The 26,670-nt window shown below is 44.9% G+C and overlaps 1 protein-coding gene across 2 annotated transcripts; it reads right to left on the bottom strand.

Annotated features, from left to right (window-relative positions):
- Nucleotides 1-7,380: 7,380 nt before the first annotated feature.
- Nucleotides 7,381-18,519, bottom strand: LOC125460253 (cytokine-inducible SH2-containing protein-like). Of its 2 annotated transcripts, none has more exons than XM_048547492.2 (3): nucleotides 18,174-18,519; nucleotides 8,837-9,078; nucleotides 7,381-8,269 (listed from the first exon to the last, which is right to left on the bottom strand). In XM_048547492.2, the coding sequence occupies exons 2-3, from the start codon at nucleotides 8,964-8,966 to the stop codon at nucleotides 7,788-7,790; spliced, it is 612 nt and encodes a 203-aa protein (XP_048403449.1). In that variant the 5' UTR covers nucleotides 8,967-9,078; nucleotides 18,174-18,519; the 3' UTR covers nucleotides 7,381-7,787. The 2 variants fall into 2 exon arrangements, with proteins under 2 accessions (XP_048403449.1, XP_048403448.1); XM_048547491.2 differs by lacking the exon at nucleotides 18,174-18,519 and adding an exon at nucleotides 17,549-18,152.
- Nucleotides 18,520-26,670: the final 8,151 nt, after the last annotated feature.

Here is a 26,670-nt window from a genome sequence, read left to right as displayed (position 1 = left end):
ACCAATTTTTGAGGACCACCTCATTGGCTTCAGGCCTGCATATAAGGAGCAGGTTGGTGGTGAAAGTGGACATGTACATCTACTCACATTAGGAAGGACATCAAGGCTTTACAGAGGGCACACAATGATTACGGGGGCACATTTTTTGCAGTTAAGCTTTGAGTTCTCAGTGTCTGAATGAATACATAAATTGTAGATTCCAGGAAAAAAAGACTTGTATGCAAAAGAGAAACTGAGAATGGAACAATGCCACAAATGCAGGATCTCCAGGAGCTCCAGTGACACCAGTGAAAACAAAAGTGGCCCTGTTGGTGGTCTAAAATATAGATGAAAACATTCTCCCTTGTTTGATTAAGATGAGATGAAGAGTGAACAGATGCTAATTTGCAAAGTTCCACTGCCAATATTCTGACTGAAAGTACTAGGGAGCCAACTCCCAGTTAGCGCTCACAGCAATTGTGAAGCCAGGTGGCTCAGTGGTTAGCACTGTGTCTCCAAGTGCTTGGGGCCTGGGTTTGATTCCAACCTCAGGCGACTGCTTTTGTGGAGTTTGCATGTTCTCCCCATGTCTGTGTGCTCTGGTTTCCTCCCACAGCCTGTGTGGGTTAGCCTGATTGGCTGTGCTGAAAAAAAATATGTTGGATTAAGGAGGTGGGATGCTCTTCACAGAGTCAGTGCGGATTTGATGGGCTGAATATTCTCTTTCTGCATTATAGGGATTCTATGGCTGCCAACACCTCTCAGTACTATTTGCTTTACTTGAATATGGAACAGCACTTCCTCGACTGGGTCCCTCACCTTGGGAGGTTCTTTCAATAACTGGAGATTGAATTTCTGGCAAAGCAATCCTACTGTGCACTGCAATTGCGTAACAAGAAATCACATGCTGATATACAGTAAAGAACTGGAGATCTGAAACAAATAAAAACAGAAATTGCTGCAGAAACTCAGCAGATCTGGCAGTACCTGTGGGGAGAAAGCAGGGTTAACATTTTGAATCCAGTGACCTCGATTTCTGTTTTTTTATTTCATTTAAGAAACCACATGTTCCTAGTTCCTGGGTTTGATCCGCCAGTAACTTTGACATTATGGAACAGTATAAAATGAACAATTGGGCAGCCTAACTTACATCTCTTGATTTGTTTTCACATCCTTTAATAGTCCCATGCCCACCATCTCCCTTCCCCAATCATTGCAATCCCTTTAGCCTCCACTGCATTTCTTAAATTCACTCGAGAGACGTGGGCATCAATGGCTGGGCCAGCATTTATTGCCCACCCTTAATTGCACTTGAGTAGGTAGTAGGGAGCTGCCTTCTTCAACTGCTGTAGTCCATGTCCTGTAGGTTGACCCACAATGCCCATAGGAAGGGTAGAGGGCATTCCAGGATTTTGACCAGGCGACAGTGAAGGAACAGCAATATATTTCCAAGTCAGGATGGTGCATGGCTTGGAGGGGAACTTGAGAATGGTGGTGTTCCCACATATCTAGGTGCAAGTGGTCATAGGTTTGGAAGGTGCTGTCAGAGGAACTTGAATGAATTTTTGCAATGCATCTTATAGCTACCATGTGACAGTTATGGAAGGCATAAATTGTTGTGGATACGATGCCAATCAAGCAAGATGTTGTGACCTATTTGGTGCCAAGCTTCTTGAATGTTATTGGAGTTGCACCCATCCAGCTAAGTGGGGACAATTCCATCACACTCCTTGTAGATTGTGGACAGACTTTGGGGGAATAAGGTGAGTTACTCACTGCAGGATTCCTAGCTGCTGAACTGCTCTTGTAGCAATTGCATTTACATGGGGAGTCCAGTCTCAACCACCAAGTTCTCTACACTCACAAAGTTTGAATTATGGCCAAATTTAATTGCACTATAACATTGGTGGTCATGCCTCTGACTGTCTGGGATTCCTTTTCCATGTATCTCCCTCTCTCTCCTCCTTGCGAATGTTCAGTAAAACCAATTTCTTTGCCAAAGCTCTTGGTTGTCGGCCCTAATACTCCCTGATGTGGACTAGTGTCCATGCTCCTGGAAAGCAACTTGATATGTCTCACTGCATTGAAAGTGTTGCATGAATGTAGGCTGTTACTGATTTTGTTCGTTGGAACTGATGGAAATTCAGTTTGATCGCAATGTGAACCATGACCAATGATTCATAACAGCACATTTCGAACCATGGTGCAATGTCATAGTAACCCTCATTAACCGGGTGGACTGACAGTGCACTATTTAGTAAACTACTTTCCAAAGAATTGGTGCTTGCCAATTCGTAACCTCCTACACAACAATTGCAAATCACCAGGAAATTCTAAGAATTGTAACAGAGGAAAAAAAAATTGGAGAATCCCTCTCTGACCGCGGTTTTAGCTCTCTGCAAATCTGCACACGTCCTTACCCTGTGAGTAATGCCAACAGCATAAGTTCCATTCTCATACCAGCTATGGTTGCTCATGGAGAGTGTGTTTCCTTGCCTTATTTCATCTTGTGGAGTGCCTGCCCTCAGGCTAGACATAGTCAATTGTCTCTCTAATGGAAAGACTTTCCTATTGCCCTTGATAACCTTATTCCATGCTCCTCTGCTTCTTTTCCGGGTCCTTATCCAACTCCACTTCATAAGCTGTGATTGTCCCTCCACCATTCTCATGCTACTGTCCGTGTGGAGTTTGCACATCCTCCCAGTGTCTGCATGGGTTTCTTCTGGGTGCTCAGGTTTCCTCCCACAGTCCAAAGACGTGCAGGTGGATTGGCTGTGTAAAATTGCCCATAGTGCTTAGGGATGCGCAGGCTAGGTGGGTTAGCCGTGGGAAATGCAGGGTTCCAGGGAAAGGGTGGGGAGGTGGGTGGGAAGCTCTTTGGAGGGTTGGCATGGACTTGATGGGCCGAACGGCTTGCTTCCACACTGTAGAGATTCTCTGAAATCTTGAACTAATCACTGCATAAAAAAAGATTTTCCTCTTTCTACAATTTTTATTTAGCTATTTGCCTCATGTGGTTGTCCTCTGTTGTTACGGTAACAGTTTCCTTTCAACTTTCCTGTCTAGACACCATATGATTCCGAATTATGAATTATTTTGTTGTGGTCCTGGATGAAACTTACAAATACATATTACATAAAAACTGAAAGAACTGCGGATGCCGTGAATCAGGAACAAAAAAAGTTGCTGGAAAAGCTCAGCAGGTCTGGCAGCATCTGTGAAAGAAAAAACAGAGTTAACGTTTCAGGTGACCCTTCCTCAGAATATATATATTACAGTCTGGTCAGTATTTTTTTTAAAGTAGACAAAGTGTGAAATTCAGGGGACTAAGAGAATGAAGCTGCACTGTTGAGCAAACAAATTTAATATACAAAATTATGACAGTAAAACAAGTGACAATATAGATGCAAAACTTATGTTTCAACATCCGGATTTAACATGACATAGATATCTGGAAAGGACAAACTGGTTGAAAGCCCCGTAGAGCACAACAAGCAGTTTATGTGGTCAAGTCTGATCCCATGAATTTCTGCACAATCCCACTTGATATCAATGAAGAGGGAATCTCCAAGCCACTAAATAGAAACTCTTCCTCCCTTTACAAGAGATTCGAATTCTTTAACTTACAAAAGTGAAGCCTTAGGACTCTCTTGCAAACTATTCCATCACAGACCTCTCAATGACCAGTCACAACTTCACTGATTGATTTCCCTGGGGCTGTGCGTCCATGAATTGTTAAGACTGCATGCCAGCATTTTCTCATAAGCACAATTTTCTCGGGCAACTATCTTCTCTAAGCTAGCCCTGCTTATGCGTTTCTCCAAGCTCTTTCTCAGTTACACCAAGCAATACTGCTTGCGGGCTTCCTTCACCTCTCCTCTCTGCTGCATTGGATTGTTAATGTGTCAGAAACATCTTTATGCCATTACAACTCTGGACAGCTGCCAGGTCTCTTCTTGAGCCTGCGTCCCAGCATTTAGCTCCACCTGACTCCTAGGGCTTTTCTGAACCCAATCAACTGAGTACCTGGTTTCAGGATAGTTTCTTCTCCCTAACACCAACAACTTAATTCACCACCCTGACACATAGCTTACCTTTTCATGGCTCTCCCAAGTCCTATGGTTCAGTTGTCCATGCCAGTCCTGGTCCTTGGTCTTTCCCCAACACTGCAGGCACAGTGCCATGGCTGAGCCAACTAAAATTTGAAAGAGAATGGTGGACAGTGTCCGCATGACCCTGCTCCACTCCATGCACAAAATGAAACTCTTGGGCCATACAAGAATTGCAGCCTACAAACCCACACAAGAGGTCCAACCAAGTCCATACTTCGTGGAAACCTCTCTCAAGGCTAGTCCCAATCTCCTCTTCCCTATAAGAAGAACAGCCCAGCTTTCCCAATCCATCCATGCAACCAAGGTGCCTCATCCCTGTAAGCATTTTCAACAATCATTTATGCATTGCCTCTAAAGCCTTCACAGCTTCTTGATTTCTGGTAGTGTGATCAAAATGGGCACCAGCAAAAGCTGACCCAGTGTTAGAAGGTTCACCAGAATGCCTATGCTTTTGTACTCTATTTATAAAGCCCAGGTTCCATATGCCTTTTGACACAGCAATTTGCAAGCTGCCAGTGACTTTAGGAGGAGGCCAGGATAGGTCACGCACTCAACATTTCAGTCTTAATTTTTGCAGTGACGTGCAGGGGTCTCCTATCGTTGAGGCTGGGGTTATTTATGTGGTGCCTACCTCTCCAGTGAGTTAATTATCCACAACTACTCACATCCCAATATGACTGAACCACTGACCTTATCGATTCATGAGGGATTCCTTACCTCTGGTGTATACTACTTTCACCCTTTGGCGTGGAAATAGGCTGTCGCAACATGCACCAGATTGGCACTTCATTTTCAGGTATGCCCAGGGCTGCTCCTGGCATGCCCTCTTGCACCCTTCATTGAACCAGAGTTTATCCCTTGGCTTGATGGTAGAATGGAGGCAATGCCAAGTTATGAGATCACAGATGTGCTGCTTCAGATGGTCCACAGCACCTTATGGCTGCCCACATTTGAGGTGCTGCATCCTGTTGACAATCTATCCCACTTAGAACAAGGATGGTACCACAGAATAGTCAGAAGCTGTGGGCTCAAGTCTCACTCAACGACTTGATGATCAGAGAAAGGAGTGTTCATAACGGAGGGAAAACGGTTGAGTGTCAAGTTGCATATCCTTTTATCACATGGCAAGCATAGGCAGATGAGACAGAAAACTCCTGGTCAGCCACTGAAGTAGAGTGGTACCCTTCATGATGCAACCTTGGCTTCAGACTGAGACGATGACCTGTGCAAAGCATGTATTTTATCTACCTTGTGGGCTTTGAGACTAATCAAATGGTTGTAGGGAGCAAAATGGTTACAAAAATGTATTCTGCATGGCAGAGAAGGTAATGGACAGACATCTGATACTCTATACTGTCTGCAACAAAGCATAGCAAAGGAGCAGTGTGAAGAAAGAGCGCAACATACTACAGACAGTATGGAAGGGTGGCACGGTGGTTAGCACTGCTGGCTCAGTGCACCTGGGAGCCGAGTTTGATTCCACCCTCAGGTAACTGCGTAGAGTTTGCACATTCTCCCCATGTCTGTATGAGTTCCTTCTAGATGCTCTAGTTTCCTCCCCTAATCCAAAGATGTGCAGATTGGCTATATTAGAAACTGACCTGTTACATCCAGAGATGTACAGGCTCGGTGGCTTATCCATGGGAAATGCAGGGTTACAGGGATAGGATGAGGGGTAGGTCTGGATGGAATGCTCTTTGGAGGGTCAGTGCAGACTCTACGAGCCAAATGGCCTCTTTCTGCACTGTAGGGATTTTATGATTCTAAGTGGTAAAGTGAGGTAGATTGGGAGGTGGCTATCTGAAGACAGATCCAGAATGTCAATGAATGCATATGAGACATAGAGTTGAATACCACCATGGCAGATGGCGAAATTTGAATGCAATAAAATCTCAAATTAACAGCTAAACTTAATGACAACCATTGGCTTTTACAACAATTGACCATTTAGTTCACTGACGTGCTTTAGGGAAGGAGATCTGCTGTCCTCAGCTGGTGTGGCCTACAAGTGAATCCAAGAATTCTCAATAATGCAGGCTGAGCTAATGCCACTCACTTTTCATGAATAAATTTTTTTAAAAAACCTACACATAAAATGTTAAGGTGTCTGCGGGGCACCTTCACAGGCAGCTGAGTTCATGTGTTTGCTGAGCCTGTCTTTCCAGAATAGCACTTTCCATTTAAAGGATCTCGGCGTGCAGATGGAGGCAATTCAAACCATCCTGCTTGAGCCAGTTCCGAGGGCGAACAGTCTAATTAGTCCCACCACCCGAAGGTTGCAGGAACAGCAACTCATATTCCGCCTGGGAACCCTGCAGCCCAATGGTATCAATGTGGACTTCACCAGTTTCAAAATCTCCCCTTCCCCTACTGCATCCCTAAACCAGCCCAGTTCGTCCCCTCCCCCCACTGCACCACACAACCAGCCCAGCTCTTCCCCCCCACCCACTGCATCCCAAAACCAGTCCAACCTGTCTCTGCCTCCCTAACCGGTTCTTCCTCTCACCCATCCCTTCCTCCCACCCCAAGCCGCACCCCCAGCTACCTACTAACCTCATCCCACCTCCTTGACCTGTCCATCTTCCCTGGACTGACCTATCCCCTCCCTACCTCCCCACCTACACTCTCTCCACCTATCTTCTTTACTCTCCATCTTCGGTCTGCCTCCCCCTCGCTCCCTATTTATTCCAGTTCCCTCTCCCCATCCCCCTCTCTGATGAAGGGTCTAGGCCCGAAACGTCAGCTTTTGTGCTCCTGAGATGCTGCTTGGCCTGCTGTGTTCATCCAGCCTCACATTTTATTATCTTGGAATTCTCCAGCATCTGCAGTTCCCATTATCTCAGTCCCACCTTCCTGCTGTTTCTTCAAGGACCTGTGAATTTTTGCCTTTCTATTTGTGCAATTGACTTTTGTCAGTCACTGTCAACTTTGCTATCATCTCACGGCTGTGAAAAATAAAAAAAAGGATCGCATTTCTCTCCCAGGTCTTTCGTCCCTTACCTCTAATCTGTGTCCTTTAGCTTCTGACCCTTCTGCCACTCACAGGTTCCTCATTGTATACTGTATCAAACCCTTTTGTTTAAATTCAACTAACCGCCCTCTGAGGAGATCCTCATATCCTCAGGGAAACGTTATTTCCTGCTGTCAGCCAGTTCCGTTCACGAGAATTAGGAAATGCTGTAGGCCATTTGGCCCCTCAAGCTCTTGGCAGCCATTGTATAAGATCTTCTGGTAGTGTCAACTCTACTTTTGTTTTCACACTGAATATACCTTTCACTGAAATGTTAAGTGTGTTTTATAATACTTTATTAGAAAATGTTTTCTACTTTTTTTTAAAAACAGGTAACTTTAAAAATAATCAAAGTGCATTCAATGATACAAAAGCTGTAGAGTTCTTTTTTCTTTGCATACCTGTATTATGTCTTTCAACTCAGCTTCCTTAGCATCTTTCTTAGTTCACATTTTAGTTTTTCGAATAAGTCCACAGGACCTGCTCCAGTACAATGAAACCAACTAAGTCTGTTCAATTGTCCAACACGCAACGTGCAGTTTCAAACAAAAACCCACCAATGTTCTCAGAAAACCCAGTGCGCAGTCATCACTCAGCCAGGAAACAGGAGCCTACAGGAGCCTGTGCTTTCCCTACCAAAACCCCTCCCCACCAATCACTTCAACAAAAAGAAAACCAATACTATCTCAGAGGAGGAACGGGTATTCTTCCAAATATTCTTGGACGCTTTTTGGCAACGGCAGCTTGTCCACTTGGTGTGTTATTCTGTTAATAGTCAATCGACACAAGTGCTGAAGAGAGGGGAATGAGTCCTTTCGGTGAAGGGGTTTGATGAGTTTTAGGTGGATGGCAGTATCCTTGGGGGGCAGGGACACTGAGTCAGCTGATTTGTCATACCGGTCCACGATGCAAGAGGTGACATAGTGCTGGATGAGGCTGAGAACTTCATTGAAGGCCAGGATCCTGGGCTTGGCCAAGTAGTATGAATCCAGGCAGAACTTGCCATTGCTGTACTCTATCCGGACGTTTGTCGGACCGCGATTGGTCTTCACTGAAAGCGTCAGCAGATAGCTGGGGTGTGAGCTGTCTCGGATGAGGAAGGTTCCTTCAGGCATCTTGTTGAGTTGTTGCTTGGCCTCGCTGGCTGTGAGAGAACCCCAGTACCATCCTGTGGGTGAAAAAGTGAAAGGTCTCTTTTAGGGTTTGTTGGGAATTCCGGTCTCCCCCACCAAGTGCCTGCTTATTGATAGTGTTTTAGACATGGAAACCATCCTTAGAACCAACCCAAAGGAGGAGATACTTGGAGGGGCGACCAACAACTTATGTGTAAAAGCACAGTAAGAGTCCACTTGTCCCAGTTAGGGCATGCTGTTTCTTCCTCTTGCTGTCAAAGTTCAAATGGTATACCTTCCCATTCCTTTCTCACTCGTACATTTAGCTAGCTTTCTATGAAATGTATGCACATTATTCACCTCAGTCCTTCCCTATGAAGGATATGGATACAGCAGATATGTAGAAACTGAAATGGCAAAAGGGTCATAGATTTACATTAATGAGAAAGAACAAGAGGGAGGGTGAGAGGAATTCCTTTGACACCACATATTATTGTGATGTGAAACGCGCTGCTTGGAAGGCTAGTAGAAGCAGACTCAATGGGGGCCTTCAAAACAGAATAGGGTAAATACCCGAAAACAGACAAAACGTGCAGGACTTTGTTTGGGATGTGCTCTCTCACCTGACAGATCCAGTTGTCTGAGGGTGGTTGTAATACATTGCATATCTGCTTCTGGGTCTCTACTTCCAGTGGATACCTGGTTTTGACAACGTACTGGCACCAGTGCAGAATTCTCCTCCTGAAACGTCATAAGGGACACGTTCCTCACAGCCTGGCTTTCCTGTGTTTCCGCGACCACGATAAAATCAGTGCTTGCTGCTGTCAGAGGGATGTCTGGCGTTCCTTGATGTGTTGGTAAAGGTCTAACAACAAAGAGAAAAGGAGAACATTTCCCTTTTAATGAGAGGCACATGACAATAAAATACACCATTTATACAAATTGCATCAACATTGATGGTAGAACACAGTCTCCGAGCCTGGTTCCATAAACAGCATGGTACCTGTTTCCTAATACCATGGCTACAACTTGCAAGCTTCACTGTCATCTCAGCTTCTTTTCTATGATATGACCAAGTCAAGTGGGTGGAACAACTCTGTGTAATGGGTAAATAGGAGCAAAAAGGAAGCCATTCAGTCCTTCAAGCCTGCTCCACCATTCAATATGCTCATGGCTGATCAAACAGCTCGGAATCTTGCTCCCGCTTTCTCATGTCCTTTGATTCTATAACTGTAGGAACTAGATCTAACCCTTTCTTGAAAACATTCAACAGCCTCGCCTCAACAGCTGAAACATGAGGAATTAAATCTTTCATGATGCTTAACATCTCCATTACTCTTCTGCCCCAAGGCAAACCACCCCAGCTTCTCTCGTCTATGTGCGTAAAACAGAAATCCCTGACAAAACTAGAAATTGCTGGAAAAGGTGAGGAAGTGTCACCCGACCCGAAATGTTAACTCTGATTTCTCTCCACAGGTGCTGCCAGACCTGCTGAGCTTTTCCAGCAATTCCTATTTTAGTCTCTAATTTATCACATCTGCGGTTCTTTCATTTTTTTCTAACAGAAATCTCTTATCTCTGGCAGATTCCTCCTCTGCACATGGTTTCCAAGGCCTTGATATATGCTTTCTAAAACACGGACCCCAGGACTGGACGCAGCCCTTTACCTAGACCCTCACCGTTCCAAGGGTTTAAAAAGGTTTGGCATAATTTGTCGCATTGTATCGCGCAACCTTTTAAAAATTACATTCATACGCATTTGCAACTGCATTCCAGAAACCTCTTTGCCAGGACTTTCAAAACAAACCTATTTTCTGGGATTTAAGATATCTGTTACAATTTGTTTCAATTTTACACATGTAGGGGTGGGTTCACCATTGCAGCGATCATCAGCTTTTCTAGAAGCTTCTTTGTAGTTTTTTCAGGACCACGTAAATTGTTGACCAACATCATTTCTGCCTGACTGCATCTTTCCTGTCTCAAATAAAAGGACCATTGCCTTTGCCAGTCAAGAAAGAAAATCAGTATATTTCATAACTTGTTATGAAACCAGCCAAAAATGCCGACATTTGTTTAAAGAGGGTGCCTTAATATTTTCCATCAATCCGGGGCATCTTAGCATCACTCAGTTTGTAACACACTCACTTCCCAGTGACAAGGCCATGAGCACTGAGTTGACAAACCAGTACAGTAGCACAGGAGTGCTGCAGTGTCAGGGGTACTGGTTCTCAACTAAGGCATAAAACCGAATCTCACTGCTTCCTCTGCTGATCAGAAAAGATCCCACGGCACCTACACTTCAATTGTTCAGTATCATCAAATCAGATCATTTCAGCTTTATTTAATTGCTGTATGAGGTTGTTTGCTGTGGGCAAATTGGCTACCCTGTCTCCAATTTTACAAAAATTTCCAAACCACATCATTGGTTACAAAGTCTCTCCCGTGGGAGTTTGGCGGTTGGAGAAGAGTAAAGTGGGACAATAAAGGGATGGCACAGAGTCAGTGCTTAGCCCTGCTGCCCCACAGCACCAGGGACCCGGGTTCGATTCCACACTCGATTCCAACTTTGTGGAGTTTGCACATTCTCCCCATGTCTGCATGGGTTTCCTCCAGGTGCTCTGGTTTCCTCCCACACAGTCCAAAGATGTGCAGGTTAGGAAGATAGGCCATGCTAAATTCCCCATAGTGTTCAGGGATGTGCAGGCTAGGTGGGTTAGTCACAGGAAGTGCAGGGTTACAGGGATCGGGTTGGGGGGTGGTTCTCAGTGGGATCCTCTTCAGACAGTTGGCATGAACTCAATGGGCTGAATGGCCTGCTTCCACACCATAAGAATTCTAGCTCATGTGGTGACACTCTCTGGGTTTCTCCAACATTGTTTTGCACATCTAACCCAGCATTCCACCCAGGGCAGCCTAACCTTAATAAAAAGATGATAAACAAGGGGAAAAAGGTGGTTTGTTGAAACATTAGTCAACGTATGGTTTTCTCATGACCATTTCTAATTAGGAATATGACCTTATCTGAGGCTTGAAACTAATCAAACTGGCAGCGATAGAGAAGAACTAATCAGTGTATTTCACCTACAGCAGTAAGTGAAGCTGTAGGAAGTGGGTCAGTGCAGGGAGGGTCAGTGCAGCAAACACAGGGTCTCAGATAGCAGCAGAAAACTACAATACAAGTAGACATGTGTTTCAGAAGTCTCTGGATGATTGCACTTTTAGTTCACTCGACAAAGGTCCCCCAGGCACACCCTTTTAAACATATGAGCGGCCACGGACTATTTGACAAGAAGGCATCGCAGCTGAGTCTCATCTGATGATTTACACAGCACACTTCATAACCTCAAGCAGTCACAGAGTGTACTACAGGCAAATGAAGCACTTTTGGAATGCAGTCACTGATGTTAGATGAGCAACAGAGCAGCCTATGCATGAACAGCAAGCTGCTACAAGCAACAATGCTTTAAATGTATAAAGAATCTGCCTCCAGCTTGTTGGTTAAGGGATAAATACTGCCCTGTGTACCAGGGTGAATGCATCCCCCACACCCCACCCGTTCTTCTTCAAATCAGTGCCTGGGGTCTTTTCCATCAAGCGGAGTGTGCAGATCCCTTGATGCTCATCTGAGAAGCAACACCTCTAACACTGTAGCGCTCCCCCCCACCCACCAAGTATTGCACCAAAAGTTTCAGTGTGAAATTTTTATCCTCAAATACTTAGAGTAAGTCTTGAACACACCAATCCACGGTTCAGAGTTTTATCCACTAAACAATGGTTGACACTATTATTATTCACCGGGACTGAAATTAGCACCGAACCATGACCGTTACAGAATGAGGTCATTTGCTCCATTGTGCTGTTGCTGCTTCTTTGGTGGAACAATCCAATGAATCCCACTCTTTCTGCTCAGCTCTGTAATTTCAGCTCCTTCCAAGTATTTACCCCTTGAAAGTTACAATTAAATCTGCAATGCAAATTACTACCATTAAACCCACAAGGGCAGGTCCCAGACTTTGCATTGGCATGAATCAATTCAAAGTAAATGGATTAACAGCGGCAATGAGACACTATTAATTGGAAAATCTACGCTGAAGGAAGAAGTCAGATGTGGCATGAGTCATCAACCATTTGGATGGATTCCAGAAATTGTTCCAACCTTTAAACAATGTTCCCAAAGTTAAAATTCTCGCCCACGGCCACATCTCTCTGTAATCACCTCCAGGCCTTCAACCCTATTGGGTCCTCCAGTCCTAATCTTCTGTACATCCGGCAATGTCAACCTCTTCACAATTAATAACTCTGCTTCAGCTTCCAAAATCCTAAACTCTGGAATTCCTTCCCTCCCTGAATTTCTCCAACTCTCTACTGCTCTTTCCTCCTTTAAAGGTGCTCCTTAAAGCCTACCTCTTTAGTCAAATTGGTCATCTGATCCAATGTTGCCTCTTGACTCAAAGTCAAGTTTTGCTTTATAGCCCTCTTAGAAAGTGCCTTGGGATGGTTTCATTCACTAAATGCGCTTCATTAATAAAAGGTGTTCTTAACAGACATTATTGACATCAACTCAACCAAAGGCAGAAACAAAATGTGAATAAATCTCAGTGCTCAAATAATAGTAAAGTTCTACCCCTGTTTTTCAAAAGACCATTCCACTAGTGAATGCAAGCTGAGGAGAATGCCTGAGATTGAACGTGTCAGATCCAATGTCACTAAAAACAGCAACCAAACTCAGGACAGTGTTTCTGAATCCTTCAAAACAATTGGGTTCACAAAAGTTTGATTCATTTCTGACTAGACTGTACATCACTATCAGGCTCAATTTTGATTTTTCGATCTCACCAGTGCAGCTTGAGAATGAGCCAACCAGCTTAGATGTTGATGGGATGTTTCAGGTTGAGAGTCCTGATTGGCTCACCCCCAGGAGCCAACAGGTGATGAGAAGGATGCTGTGCGAAGAGAATGACAGGAGCATCAACAAGATCACTGGGTGGGTTGAATGGTCTCTTCTCACCCCAGCTTTACATTACATTGTCGATGACTGGAGCAAAGTTTTTGCTTTTGGTTTCCATGTTTTTCTGCAACATTTAACAAGGTGCTTTCAACTCAGCCATATATGTTTAGCCATTTGCAGTAAACAGGGATGGGGAATTTAAACCAATGAAAAGCACCAAAGCTTCTGGTTCAACTTGTTTCAGTGTTGGAATGTGCTCACGACTGGAGAATTAAAGGGATTACGCACACAAGTCCATGTGACTCATTTACTGGCTGTGCATTCCTTCAAACATCTAAACCTGTTCTGAGAGATTTGGAAGCAGCAATTGGCAGCTCTGGGATTTGTAAACTGGCTCATTTCCAAGAGCACGGTATCAGCATACTGCCATGTATGTCACCTGACGCTACTGACACTCATATGGGAAATAAAACCTGTTTGTTTGGAAATGATGCCTTATTTCAATGACAGGGCTGTTGGATAGTGCAATTTTTTTTTGTCTAAGTTGTGCTTTTGTACTCTAAAAGGGTTAACCGTTCAGGAATGAGATAGGGAAATGCTTCCTCACTCAGAGTGGGCAGCCTGAGAAATTCCCCAACACAAGGTTGTGGAGATCAATCACTGTGCATATTCAAGAAAGAGATTGTTAAATCTTTAGATACTTAAACGGCATGGGCTGTGAGCAGGAATGTGGTGTTAAGATAGAGGATCAGCCATGATCCTACTGAATGAGAAAATAGTCTTAACAGGCTGAATGGTTTACCCCTGCTCCTAGTTTACAAGGTAAAACCAGAAGCTGATCTTCTATTGAAATATTAAGCCTCAATATACTGCAGGGAGCATGAGGCAGTGTTCCTTTAGTGCAGCATACCAACAGATAGCACAGCAAAGTAGGGCAATGGCTCCCAAAGACACAACACATTATATTGTGCTGCATGAAACAGTCGTACTCACCTCACATTTGAGCTGGAGGCTTAAAAGCGCCTGGATGCTTGAGCACATGATCTAGACTGACCCTTCAACAGAGTATTGATGTAGACCTGTACAGTCAGAGCTGCTGCCTTTCAGATGAGACATTAAACAAAGACCACACCTTGGCCACTCAAGCGAACTCAAAATCATCCTGTGGGACCATTTCAAAAATTCTTCCATATGTTCTGGACAATATTTAGTCTTTGCTGAAGCACACTATCTAGCCATTCAGTTCATTATATGCTGCAGGAGCACACACTGACTACATTTTTAGAATGATTTTGCCTGAACAGTCCTACAGGTGGCACAGTCCTACATGGACTGCAGAGCTCTTCCAGATATCCTGGGTCTGTGAAAATCTTTCTTTAATCTTCTCACTAAACTTGCAAAACTACATCTGGCCATTTATACATCTCATCCATCTCTGTTTGCATGGCATTTTATATTTTTTGTTTCTGAAGATCCCTTCTTCCAATCATTACCAGCACAGAACCAATCAGTATACCCCATCTGGGAATGTGACCAAGCAACTGTTGTTGGCGTGAGCTTAGGAGTGAGAAATCCATTCATTTTACTTTTATCCTTGAAAGCAAGAATCAAGGTTTCAGTCTCTGCCTTCAGCAGCCTCCCAGTCTAGTTGGGAGTAGGTGCATGAGGGGGTGGGGAGGGTAGTGACAGATGCAAAAGACAACTCCAGCTCTCCAATTTTTTTTAAACATGGTACATAAATAACATTAGGGTAAGATTACACTGGTATATCATTGCTTCACTGTACTTACGCACTGCAGTACCAAGCACCCTCCAGCTCAGATTTAATTAATGACGTCTGCTTCAATGCACAAATGGTCTTTTCCAAGCACCACATGGACATTGTCAACACTTTACTGTGGTAATTTACCCTGGTAGTGGGAATCAGACTGTCACAACTAGAGGGGAGCATTGCTTTGTAAGTATGTATGTCAAACTCCTTATTCTCACTCTATTTGAATAGGAACTAATCATTTTTCCACAATATGTTTTTTTTCCTAAACCTTACCCTTTTCTGCTGAATTATAACTCACTCAATTCCCACCCCCCCACAACTCTTGAAATGTCAAGGGTAACGAGAGGGGGAAGGGGGCAGAGGAGAGAAGAAATAGCTACATTTTTTAAACATCTGTCCCAAAGCATCAATGAATTAGTTTTTGAAGTGCAGTCACCACTGGAAATGCGGCAACCGATTTGCACTCAACAAAATTCCACAAACAGGAATACAATCACAACTGGGTTAAGATGTGTGTGGCGGGGACAGATGATAATGAGGCAGTAGGAGAGAAGACCAAGAGAAGGTTTTGACACAAAAGCATGCTGGAAATCTGCAATATCAAAAGATCTGCAGCAAATCAGGCAGCATCTGTGGGGAAACCAAGGTCAGATCAATGACCTTTTGTGAGAACTAGAACAAATGAAAGAGAGAAGAGGTTTAAAGTGAGAATAGAGGTGGGACCATGGAGTAGGAGGTGTGAGAGAGGATGGAAAAATGGCAAGTTTAAAATCACAAAGATGACAACAGTACAAGATAAAAGTGGATGACAAGTAAAGGAGCAAAATAGTTCTTAGAAAGGCCACAAGCCTGTAACATGAACCGTGACACTCTCTCTCTCTCTCTCTCTCTCTCTCCCCCCCCCCCTCACAGATGCTATCAGATCTGTTTCCATTTTCGCTCGATGTACATGTTTCTTCCATATAAAAAATGATGTTGCTTTGGGTAGCCAACTCTTATTTTGCCTTCCTCAACTCTCCTTTCTGAGGATGTGGTTACATGGTTAAAAAAAAAGTTCAGAAACCACGCCATTGGGACCAATCAGATGACAACGGAGCATTTGGTCTTATCCTCTATTACCACCTTCTCTCTCAAGCCTCTACATCTACTGTATATTCCCTGACACGTTAACCGCTCCCTTAGCCAAAGTTCAGCAGTTCAAGAAGGCAAGCTCACCAGCAGCTTCTCCAGGGTAAGCAGAGAGATGGGCAATCTGGTAACATCCGTGAACACATAAAACAATGCTGGGCAACAAGCTATCACTGTCCTTTTACTTCTAAAATGAATAATGATAAACACAGAGCATGGGACTGCTCAGATGGTCTTGCACAGGACCGACAGAGTGTGACAAGAGTGTGGCTAAATCCTGCCCATTAACAGCTCCTAACAATTTCAGTTGAAGTCCCTCCAGCTACAAACTGGCATGGTCTCACCTCACTTTGCACAACAGCATCTATGGTGACATTTGGACAATCAGCCTGGTCAGCATGAAAGGGCTTGAACAAAACTCTGCTGGTTCAGAGGCAGGGATAGTACCACTGCACCACAAGAGCCCAGAATCATGTCCTGTGCTCTCTGTTGTTTCATTTCACTGAAGAGTATCAGGTACAATTCTGAGGAGATCCTGCACAAGGCTGGCAGGAGGGTGGGAGAATGCAGATGAGTGGAGAGAAGCTGTTAGTTTTTGGGGGTGCGACTGTGTGAGTGTTTGAATAGAAGAGTTGGGTGTTTGTTGCTGAAGCTACAGTCGGCAGTACCCCAGAGACTTTCACATCTTCAGCAATGAAGCCTCACCTGGTTACCAGCTTATTGCCCGCCCTGCGCTGTCTATTTAACTTTCACTGGGTAAGGCGCTGGTTCGCAGTTATTATGGGACGGACAAAAACCATCGCCACACCCGCAATTAACCAACACAACGAGTTTAAGAGACTCCAGAATTTCTCACACCCTCATTCCCCACTCTGGTTCTCTCTGTTTCTCAGACGAAACCAAAACAAATTAAAATTCTCTCCTCATTTCAATTCTCATTTTAAACTTTCGTTACGTTTTTAAAGGTGCATTTTTTCTCGACAGTTTTTTCTACTGATCTCAGGTCTACAATTAACCTCCGCAAAACATAATTATTTATTACGTTTTTAAAGTGTTTGATTGACATTAAACCTCTCGGTCTATTTCCCTTCATTAAACCCCATCTGGATATCGGCGTCTCCTCACGCACAACATAAATAATTTTATTTTCTAAATATTTAAAATAAAATTAAGAGCTCATCAGTTCTCTGTTGAAAACAGGAGAAATACATTGCGGAATGTGTCGCCTTTTACATAGAGTTGCTTAGGACAACAAACAATCCATGGATCAAACAACTAGTAATTTGTTATTTTAAAGAAAAAACACAAGACTCAGTCCAGTCCGGAGACAGACCGAGCGCTGTCAAGGTTCAACCACGGCGGCAGAACACGCTCGACGGGCCGAATGGTCTCACCCTCTCCGCCTCCAGTTTACAAGACTCGATTTTACCCCGTCTCTGTAACGACTGAACCCGATTTCAAAGAGAAACACGCGAATATACTTACCGCTGGTAACAAAGCAGCATGTCAGCCACTCGTGTCAACACTGGGAACGGAGAGATCTTGTTATAAAGTCTCTTCAAGTGAGACAGCAGGGGAAACTGACGGGATTTTCCGGGTCAAGTGTCTGCTGTCGTTAACCACTGTGGAACTTTTTCTCTTGCCCCCACTTTACCTCCTCCACACACACATGTAGAAACACACTGAAGGCGAGTGTTTCAATCTTATTGTAAATGGATGCTTCGAGAGTCCGGCCAAATACTTGTTTCTTCAGTACAAATAAATAACAACGGGACAACAAATAAACAAAGAAAATAAAACACACACTCAGTGAAATCACTTCTGGCACACAACACTATCAATCTCGCCTTGCCCTCTCTCTGAACACTGAGTTTTGTTAATATCTCAAGGAGATATTTCAAGCTCAAAGCTTGAAACACACTGAATGTACAAGGGAGGTGGGGTCCGCAAGAAATAGTAGGAGGAGGAGGAGACACTTGCGACTTGTGTCACAATTATAAATATTCCAGGAATGGAGATTCCTAGAATTAATACCATACACGCTAGCTACTTTGAACACAAAGAACTCGAGAACAATCAGTCTGTTCCCAAAGAAATTGACCCTTGTTACCTGCTCTTCTGTCCCCTTGGATTTGCTCTCGGTGCGTTTTAATTCATTTGCAAGCGCCGCTTCAACACACACAGTGCCTCCCAGCTCCATTCTGATTGGGCTCAGAGCCAAGAAAGTGTCACAAATTACGGAGGAAATGCCTTTGATCCAATTCCAAGAACTCTCCAGGAATACCATCGCACATGTCATGCAAAGAAGCGAGATAACAGCCAATCAGCAAAAAGGGCCAAATAAACGGCGTCGTCTTCCTCGTTCTGCAGGACCGTGTCACCACCCGAAACAAACAAACAAATCACCCAGCCATTAACTCAAGTGGTTCCTGTTGTTAATTTCTGCCGGTCTCTCGAGAGGGAGGGAAGGATTTTTCGTTTGCTTTCTTCCAGAGCAGCCTATTGACATCATCCTGTTTGGGCCTTGCTTTAATTTATAACTTTTTATCTTATATTTTATGCTGTTCATAATCATGCGGAGTGGCAGAATCCCAAATGAGTTAGCAGGTTGGGGACCACTTTGCAGAACACCTCCGCTCGGTTCGCAATAAACAACTGCACCTCCCAGTCGCGAACCATTTTAACTCCCCCTCCCATTCCTCAGATGACATGTCCATTATGGGCTTCCTGCAGTGCCACAATGATGCCACCCGAAGGTTGCAGGAACAGCAACTCATATTCCGCTTGGGAAGCCTGCAGCCCAATGGTATCAATGTGGACTTCACCAGCTTCAAAATCTCCCCTTCCCCCACTGCATCCCAAAACCAGCCCAGTTTGTCCTCGCCTCCCAAACTTGTTCTTCCTCTCACCTATCCTTTCACCCACTTCAAGCCGCACCTCCATTTCCCACCGACTAACATCATCCCACCTCCTTGACCTGTCCGTCCTCCCTGGACTGACCTATCCCCTCCCTACCTATACTCTCCTCTCCACCTATCTTCTTTTCTCTCCATCTTCGGTCCGCCTCCCCCTCTCTCCCTATTTATTCCAGAACCCTCTCCCCATCCCTTTCTCTGAAGAAGGGTCTAGGCCCGAAACATCAGCTTTTGTGCTCCTGAGATGCTACTTGGCCTGCTGCGTTCATCCAGCTTCACACTTTGTTATCCCGAATGAGTTACTCTAGTATAACGTAGGGTATGCAGGGTAGTTTGATCTTAGTAGGACAATAGGTTGGCACAACATCGTGGGCCGAAGGGCCTATACTGTGCTGTACTGTTCTATGTTCTATGTTTTTCTAGACTGTTTCTCCTGCTGGTGGTTCACAGCAGAGAGAGAGAGAGAAATGTGGCCAATATCTGAACTGGCCTGAAGTCAGAAGTCCCAGGAGACCAGGTTGTAGTCCAACAGGTTTATTTTAATCACAAGCTTTCACAGCAGTGGCCCTTCAGGTGAAGTGGAGGGAAGTGTGGGAACACAAAGTTTACAGGCAGGGAGATCATTGCAAGTTAATTCCAGGTAATTAGCCAGATCAAAAGACAGTACAAATGGTGTGAGTGGAGTGTCGACAGACTGAACACCAAGTCGTTGCAGGTGACCAAAAGTGTCAAACTGTGAGTAAAGAGGCATTATTTGAATAGCAAATGAAGGTATGACCATCTGATGAACTCAGGCAGAGAGGTATTTACAAAAAAAAATCAAAAATAAAATAGTGCTGGAGACAAAGCAAATGGCTGGAATAACATAGATAACAAAGTGTGAAGCTGGATGAACACAGCAGGCCAAGCAGCATCTCAGGAGCACAGAAGCTGTCGTTTCGGGCCTAGACCCTTCATCAGAGAGGAGGATGGGGAGAGGGTTCTGGTATAAATAGGGAGAGGTGGATCAAAGATGAATAGAGTAGGTGGAGAACAGGAGACAGACAAGTTAAAAGGGTGGGAATGGAGCCTGTGGAGGTAGGGAGGGGATAGGTCAGTCTGGGGAGGGCAGACATGTCAAGGGGGTGGGATGATGTTAGTCTGTGGGAAATGGAGGTGTGGCTCGAGGTGGGAGGAGGGGATAGGTGAGAGGAAGAACAGGTTAGGGAGACGGGGATGAGCTGGGCTGGTTTTGGGATGCAGTGCGGGAGGGGGAGATTTTGAAGCTTGTGAAGTCCACGTTGGTACCATTGGGCTGCAGGGTTCCCAAGCGGAACAGGAGGTGCTGTTCCTGCAACCTTCGGGTGGCATCATTATGGCACTGCAGGAGGCCCAGGATGGACATATCGTCTGAGGAATGGGAGGGGGAGTTGAAATGGTTCGCGACTGGGAGGTGCAGTTGTTTATTGTGAACTGAGCGTAGATGTTCCACGAAGCAGTCCCCAAGCCTCTGTTGTGGCTTCCTCTACATTGGGGAAACCAAACGGGTACAGAGGATGCAGTATACCACATTGCCCATTATGTTCACTTGCACATCTGCCATAGAGTTGCACGGACTAACAAAAGTAACAGGTAACCCAAAACCATACAAACTAACCAAGGTAGAGAGATCATAACAAGTTAGAGGTGATGGCTTCAAAACAGAACAGTATGGAAGATTTTACAGGTTATAGAACAATATGGAGGGTTACATTATGCTTGAGAATGTCTTTGCGAGTAAGGAAGTTGGCTAGGAGTTTCTGCTCGGTGATTCTGCATTGTGGTTTATCTGAAAGGTCACCTTGGAGGATGCTTACCTGAGGATCAGAGGTTGAATGTCTCTGACTGCTGAAGTGTTCCCTGACTGGGAGGAAGCACTTCATCCCTCGCCATACCACTCTTATCCTATCATGCTATTCCAGTTGTAGTAGGAACTGCAGATGCTGGAGAATTTGAGATAACAAGCTGGATGAACACAGCAAGCCAAACAGCATCAGAGGAGCAGGAAAGCTGAAGAAGGGTCTTGGAGCCCAAAACATCAGCTTTCCTGCTCCCAAGATGCTGCCTGGCCTGCTGTGTTCATCCAGCTCTACACCTTGTTATCTCAGATTCTCCAGCTTCGGCAGTTCCTACTATCAGATGTGGCCGAACCAGGCTTTTGTATAGCTGGAGCATAACTTCACAGCTCTTGAACTCAATCCCTTTATTAATGACAGCTAACACACCATATGCCTTCTCAACCTCTGACTTTGGCCTAAATTCAAAAAGTTTGAGTCAAAATTAGTTCAAAACAAAATTCTGCCTTTTTCAGAGGCTGGCTCCTTAGACACTAGTGTAAGTGAATCAGAAGCATCCTACTATCATTAGATTCAATCCCTCATCCAATATTCTGTCCTTAAAGAGGAATCTGCCCTCATCCAAATCTCTGAGTTTGTGCTGTTATTTTTTCATCAATGCAGTAAATCAAACCTGGCAATTTTCGCCACTTCTTCCACTGCTATCTCTGGTCAACTCCACTTGGTTTCCTCACTTCACTGATGAACACACACTTCCTTATTCTCCTCTCTGCATTGATCATTCCTTCCCCTCTAAGTTCAGCATCAGTTTTGGCAAGTTTTTTTAAAATTAAATTCTACGTCCTTGCTTTTCAATACTTCTCAGGACTCAAAACTCCCTCTCTCCGTAAGTGTCTCCAGCCCCACAAACCCTCCGCACTCCTGAAATTCCAGCCAATTCTCCATACTCAATGTTCTTCACATCACTGTTAGTGACTGTGCCTCCTAGTGCCCAAGTCCCTAAAGATTTGGGATTCATTCATAGAATGTGGGAGAAGACTATGTGGCCCATCACGTCCACACCGATCATCCAAAGAGCATCCTACCTGACCCACACCTCATCCCCATAATCCAGTATCTCCCATGGCTAGCCCACCTAGCCTACACATCCATGGACACTATGGGCAATTTAGCTTGGCCAATCCACTTAACCTGCACACCTTTGGGCTGTGTAAAGAAACCAGAGAACCTGGAGGAAACCCACAGACATGGGGAAAATGTGCGAACTCCACACAGTGGGGTGTGAAACCCAGGTCCCTGGTGCTGTGAGGCAGCAGTGCTAATCACTGAGCCACCGTGCTGGCCAAAGTTTGTAGCCTTGCTCTCTTCTAAGGGTCTCCTCCCTAAAGCTCACCTCTTTCACTAAGTCATGCGTCACCTTTCCTCAAGTACCTTGGTATTTTACAGTAACTTCACAAAGGCTTCGGTCAATAATCAATTGCTATTTTGTTGAAGGTAAAATCAATACCATTTGATTGTAAACATCAGATTAATGAGACATCAGGGTCAATGTGGTCAATGATCAATTCCATCAGGAACTCTGAAGTGATTTTAGAATTAAAGTGATGCGTGGTTACAAAGAAAAACAGCTGAGAGATCAAGCCTGAAAAGACAAGGATTTTGATCACAATACTGGAAAGAATAACAGGGATAGGTGGAGGGATGGGTAGTGTTGAGGAAGAGGAGAGACTGCAGGAGGACTTGGCCAGGCTAGGAGAGTGGACAAAGAAATGGCAGTTGGAACACCATGGGGGGGGGGGGGGGGGGTGCAGTGCGAGGTTATGCACTTTGGTAGGAAGAATAGAGGTGGAAAAGGGGGAAAGGCTTTGGAAATCTGATGTATCAAGGATCTCATTCAGGATTCACTTAAAGTTAAAGTGCATGTTCAGCTGGCAGTTAGGAAGGCAAATGCAATTGAAACATTAATTTCAGAATGTGAGAGCAGAAGTGTACTGCTGAGGCTATTTTTTTAAATTCATTCATGGGATGAGGGTGTCACTAGCTAGGCAGCATTTATTGTCCATCCTTAATGGCCCAGAGGGCAATTGAGAGTCAACCACATTGCTGTGGGTCTGGAGTCACATGTAGGCCAGACCAGGTAAGGATGGCAGTTTCCTTCCCTAAAGGACATTAGTGAGCCAGATGGGTTTTTCCCAACAATCGACAATAGATTCACAGTCATCATTAGATTCTTAATTCCAGGTATTTGTTGAATTCAAATTCCACCATCTGCTGTGGCGGGATTCGAAGCCAGGTCGCCGGGACATTATCTAGGTGTCTGGATTAACAGTCCAGCGATAATACCACTAGGCCATTGCCTCCCCCTTGTATCTGCATTGGGCTCTTATCAGACCATATGAGAAGCAGTTGAGAAACCTTGATGTGTACTCTATGAAGTTAAGGAGGATGAAGGGCAATCTCATTGAAAAACTTAGAATACTGACAGTCCTGGATCGAGTGGTCATGGAGATGATTTTTCCACTAGTAGGAGAGACTAGGACTTGAGGTGAAGGGTCAAGCTTGATGCCATTCTAAACTAATCCCATCAGCTTACACAATGTCCATAAATCCCTCTGTTTCTTATGTGTTCATTTCTCTGTCTAAAAGCATCTTAAACACTGCATCGTATCTGCTTCAACTGCCTCCTGTAACAGTGCGTTCTAGGCACCTACCAGTCTGTGCATTAAAAAAAAACTCTCATATCTCCTTCAAACTTTTCCCATTCATCTTAAATCTATGCCCCCTAGAATTTGACAGTTCCACTCTGAGAAAGAGACTCCGACAATCCACCCTATCGATGCTCCTTCATAATTCTGTATACTTCTGCCAGGTTGCCCCACAGCCTCCAATGCTCTGGAGGAAACAATCCAAAAGTTGTCCAACAATATTGTTACAAAACAATGCATCAGGATCTCGAAGATAAACTTTCATATTTATTTGTTCTGCAGCATGGGCTGAATACAGTATGTTAACTGTGCTGGTCTTCTCTGGGATTCCCTCCGGTATCTTTTGCATGACACTTCACATCAAGGTGTTTCTGCCCTCAAATAGTTGTTAAAGATTCCACAATGTTAAAAAAAAACTAATCATTCCCACATTGCTGTTTGTGGGAACTTATCGTGTGCATATTGAATCCATAGGGTGGAACACTGCCCTGCATCAAGAACATATTAGAACTGATGAGACTCCTACGCACCCTAGAAATCATGGTGACACACAAGCCTACAGTCATTCCACGACAAACACTCACAAGAGTTAAAGACGCCATCCCACAACATGCAGAACGAACATGGTTTGCGAAATACCATGCAACGACTGCCACAAACATTACATCAGACAGATAGGAAGGGAACTAGCCTTCAGAATCCACAAATGTCAGCTAAACTTTCCCTAATATCAGTACACTTGGACAACAAAGGCCATCAGTTAACTGGGACAAGGTAACCATAGTAGCCCAAGCCAAACATTGACACGCACGGGAATTCCTAGAGGCATGGTTCTCCCCTCGTAATGCAATCAACAAACATATAGACTTAGAACCCATATACAACAAAACTGGAAGTGACACTACTCACCATAACAGGCTGGACAGTGTAAACTCCAAGCAGAGTAGAACCACATCGCTTCATCAGAGACCTCACTGATGATATTACCTAGCATGGTGACAAAACGTCTGAGCAAAAACAAGCCAGCGCGGTGAGAAAGTCAACAACCTAATCCATACAATCCCAACATTAGGCCGTTCAGCCCGTCAAGTCACACCAACCCTATGAAGAGCCACCTCACTACTCTATCCCCGTTACCTGGAATGTCCCATAGCTAGCCCACTTCGTCTGGACGCCAGGAGGCAAGTTAGCATGGCCAATCCACCTGACCTGCACATCTTTGGACTGCAGGAGGAAACTCAAGCAGATACATGGCAAATGTCCTCACGGGCAGTCCCCCAAGGGTAGGATTAAACTTGGGTCCCTGGTGCTGTGAGGCAGCAGCGATAACCATTGAGCCACCTGCCATTGGCTGCATTATCATAAAATCATAGAGTGTAGAAGAAGCCCTTCCACCCATCAGGTCCATACCATTCAAAATATTCTACTATCTGCACTCATCCCATTTACCCGCACTAGACTCATAGCCTTGAATACTATAACAATACCCTTGAATGTTAAGCATTAGAATAGAGCAAAACATCCTTCTCTGGCCAGAAAGCATTCTGAAATAGCCCTGAGGTTTTGTGAACAGCATATTAATACAAAAGCTGATTTTCCTTCATCGCAGCTCCTCCAACATTGCCCTGCAGAAACCCTAATATTTTTTAGAACCTCTGGGGTGGGTAGAAGGTGGAGTGCACTGCCACCTTGTGGTGGTTCTGATTAACTCCAGCTACAAAGTTCCCATAGTCAGTAATCACACAACACCAGTTTATACAGTCCAACAGGTTTATTTGAAAACACAAGCTTCCAGAGCCTCAGTCCTTCTTCGGATATTAGTTACCATACGCACACTTGGCAGCTCAGCCGAAGATACTACATTCACAGGGGGTTATTTCAAAGCAGCTGATGGATAAAATCTGGATTGTTTAGCAGCATTTGGCAGCCTGTACTTAGCTTCAAATGTAACTTAAGTTCAGCAATTAGAAGTTGAACAGACGTATAATCTCATAACATAGAATATTATTTGTCTGAAAATTTGGCTTTGGTAGCAGCCTGGCAGGGTGTTTGCATAGTGCCAATGTTACTGGGCCAATAATCCAAAAACTCAGGTTACCACACTGGGGGCCCCGGTTTTGAATCCCATCATTGAAGCCTACCTAGAATACACCTCCTCCCACCCATCATCCTGCAAAAATTCCATCCCCTATTCCCAATTCCTCCGCCTCCGCCGCATCTGCTCCCACGATAAGACATTCCACTCCCGCACATCCCAGATGTCCAAGTTCTTTAAGGACTGCAACTTTCCCCCCCACAGTGATCGAGAACACCCTTGACCGCGTCTCCCGTATTTCCCGCAACACATCCCTCACACCCCGCCCCCGCCACAACCGCCCCAAGAGGATCCCCCTCGTTCTCACACACCACCCTACCAACCTCCGGATACAACGCATTATCCTCCGACACTTCCGCCATTTACAATCCGACCCCACCACCCAAGACATTTTTCCATCCCCTCCCCTGTCTGCTTTCCGGAGAGATCACTCTCTCCATGACTCCCTTGTTCGCTCCACACTGCCCTCCAACCCCACCACACCCGGCACCTTCCCCTGCAACCGCAGGAAATGCTACACTTGTCCCCACACCTCCTCCCTCACCCCTATCCCAGGCCCCAAGATGACATTCCACATTAAGCAGAGGTTCACCTGCACATCTGCCAATGTGGTATACTGCATCCACTGTACCCGGTGCGGCTTCCTCTACATTGGGGAAACCAAGCGGAGGCTTGGGGACCGCTTTGCAGAACACCTCCGCTCAGTTCGCAACAAACAACTGCACCTCCCAGTCGCAAACCATTTCCACTCCCCCTCCCATTCTCTAGATGACAGGTCCATCATGGGCCTCCTGCACTGCCACAATGATGCCACCCAAAGGTTGCAGGAACAGCAACTCATATTCCGCCTGGGAACCCTGCAGCCATATGGTATTAATGTGGACTTCACCAGTTTCAAAATCTCCCCTTCCCCTACTGCAGCCCTAAACCAGCCCAGTTCGTCCCCTCCCCCCACTGCACCACACTACCAGGCCAGCTCTTCCCCCCCCCACCCACTGCATCCCAAAACCAGTCCAACCTGTCTCTGCCTCCCTAACCGGTTCTTCCTCTCACCCATCCCTTCCTCCCACCCCAAGCC

This window comes from Stegostoma tigrinum, chromosome 11, assembly GCF_030684315.1.
Source record: "Stegostoma tigrinum isolate sSteTig4 chromosome 11, sSteTig4.hap1, whole genome shotgun sequence".
NCBI classification, from domain to species: Eukaryota; Metazoa; Chordata; class Chondrichthyes; order Orectolobiformes; family Stegostomatidae; genus Stegostoma; species Stegostoma tigrinum.
Note: the sequence above shows the minus strand (reverse complement) of the source record. Positions and strands in the feature narration are given on the sequence as shown.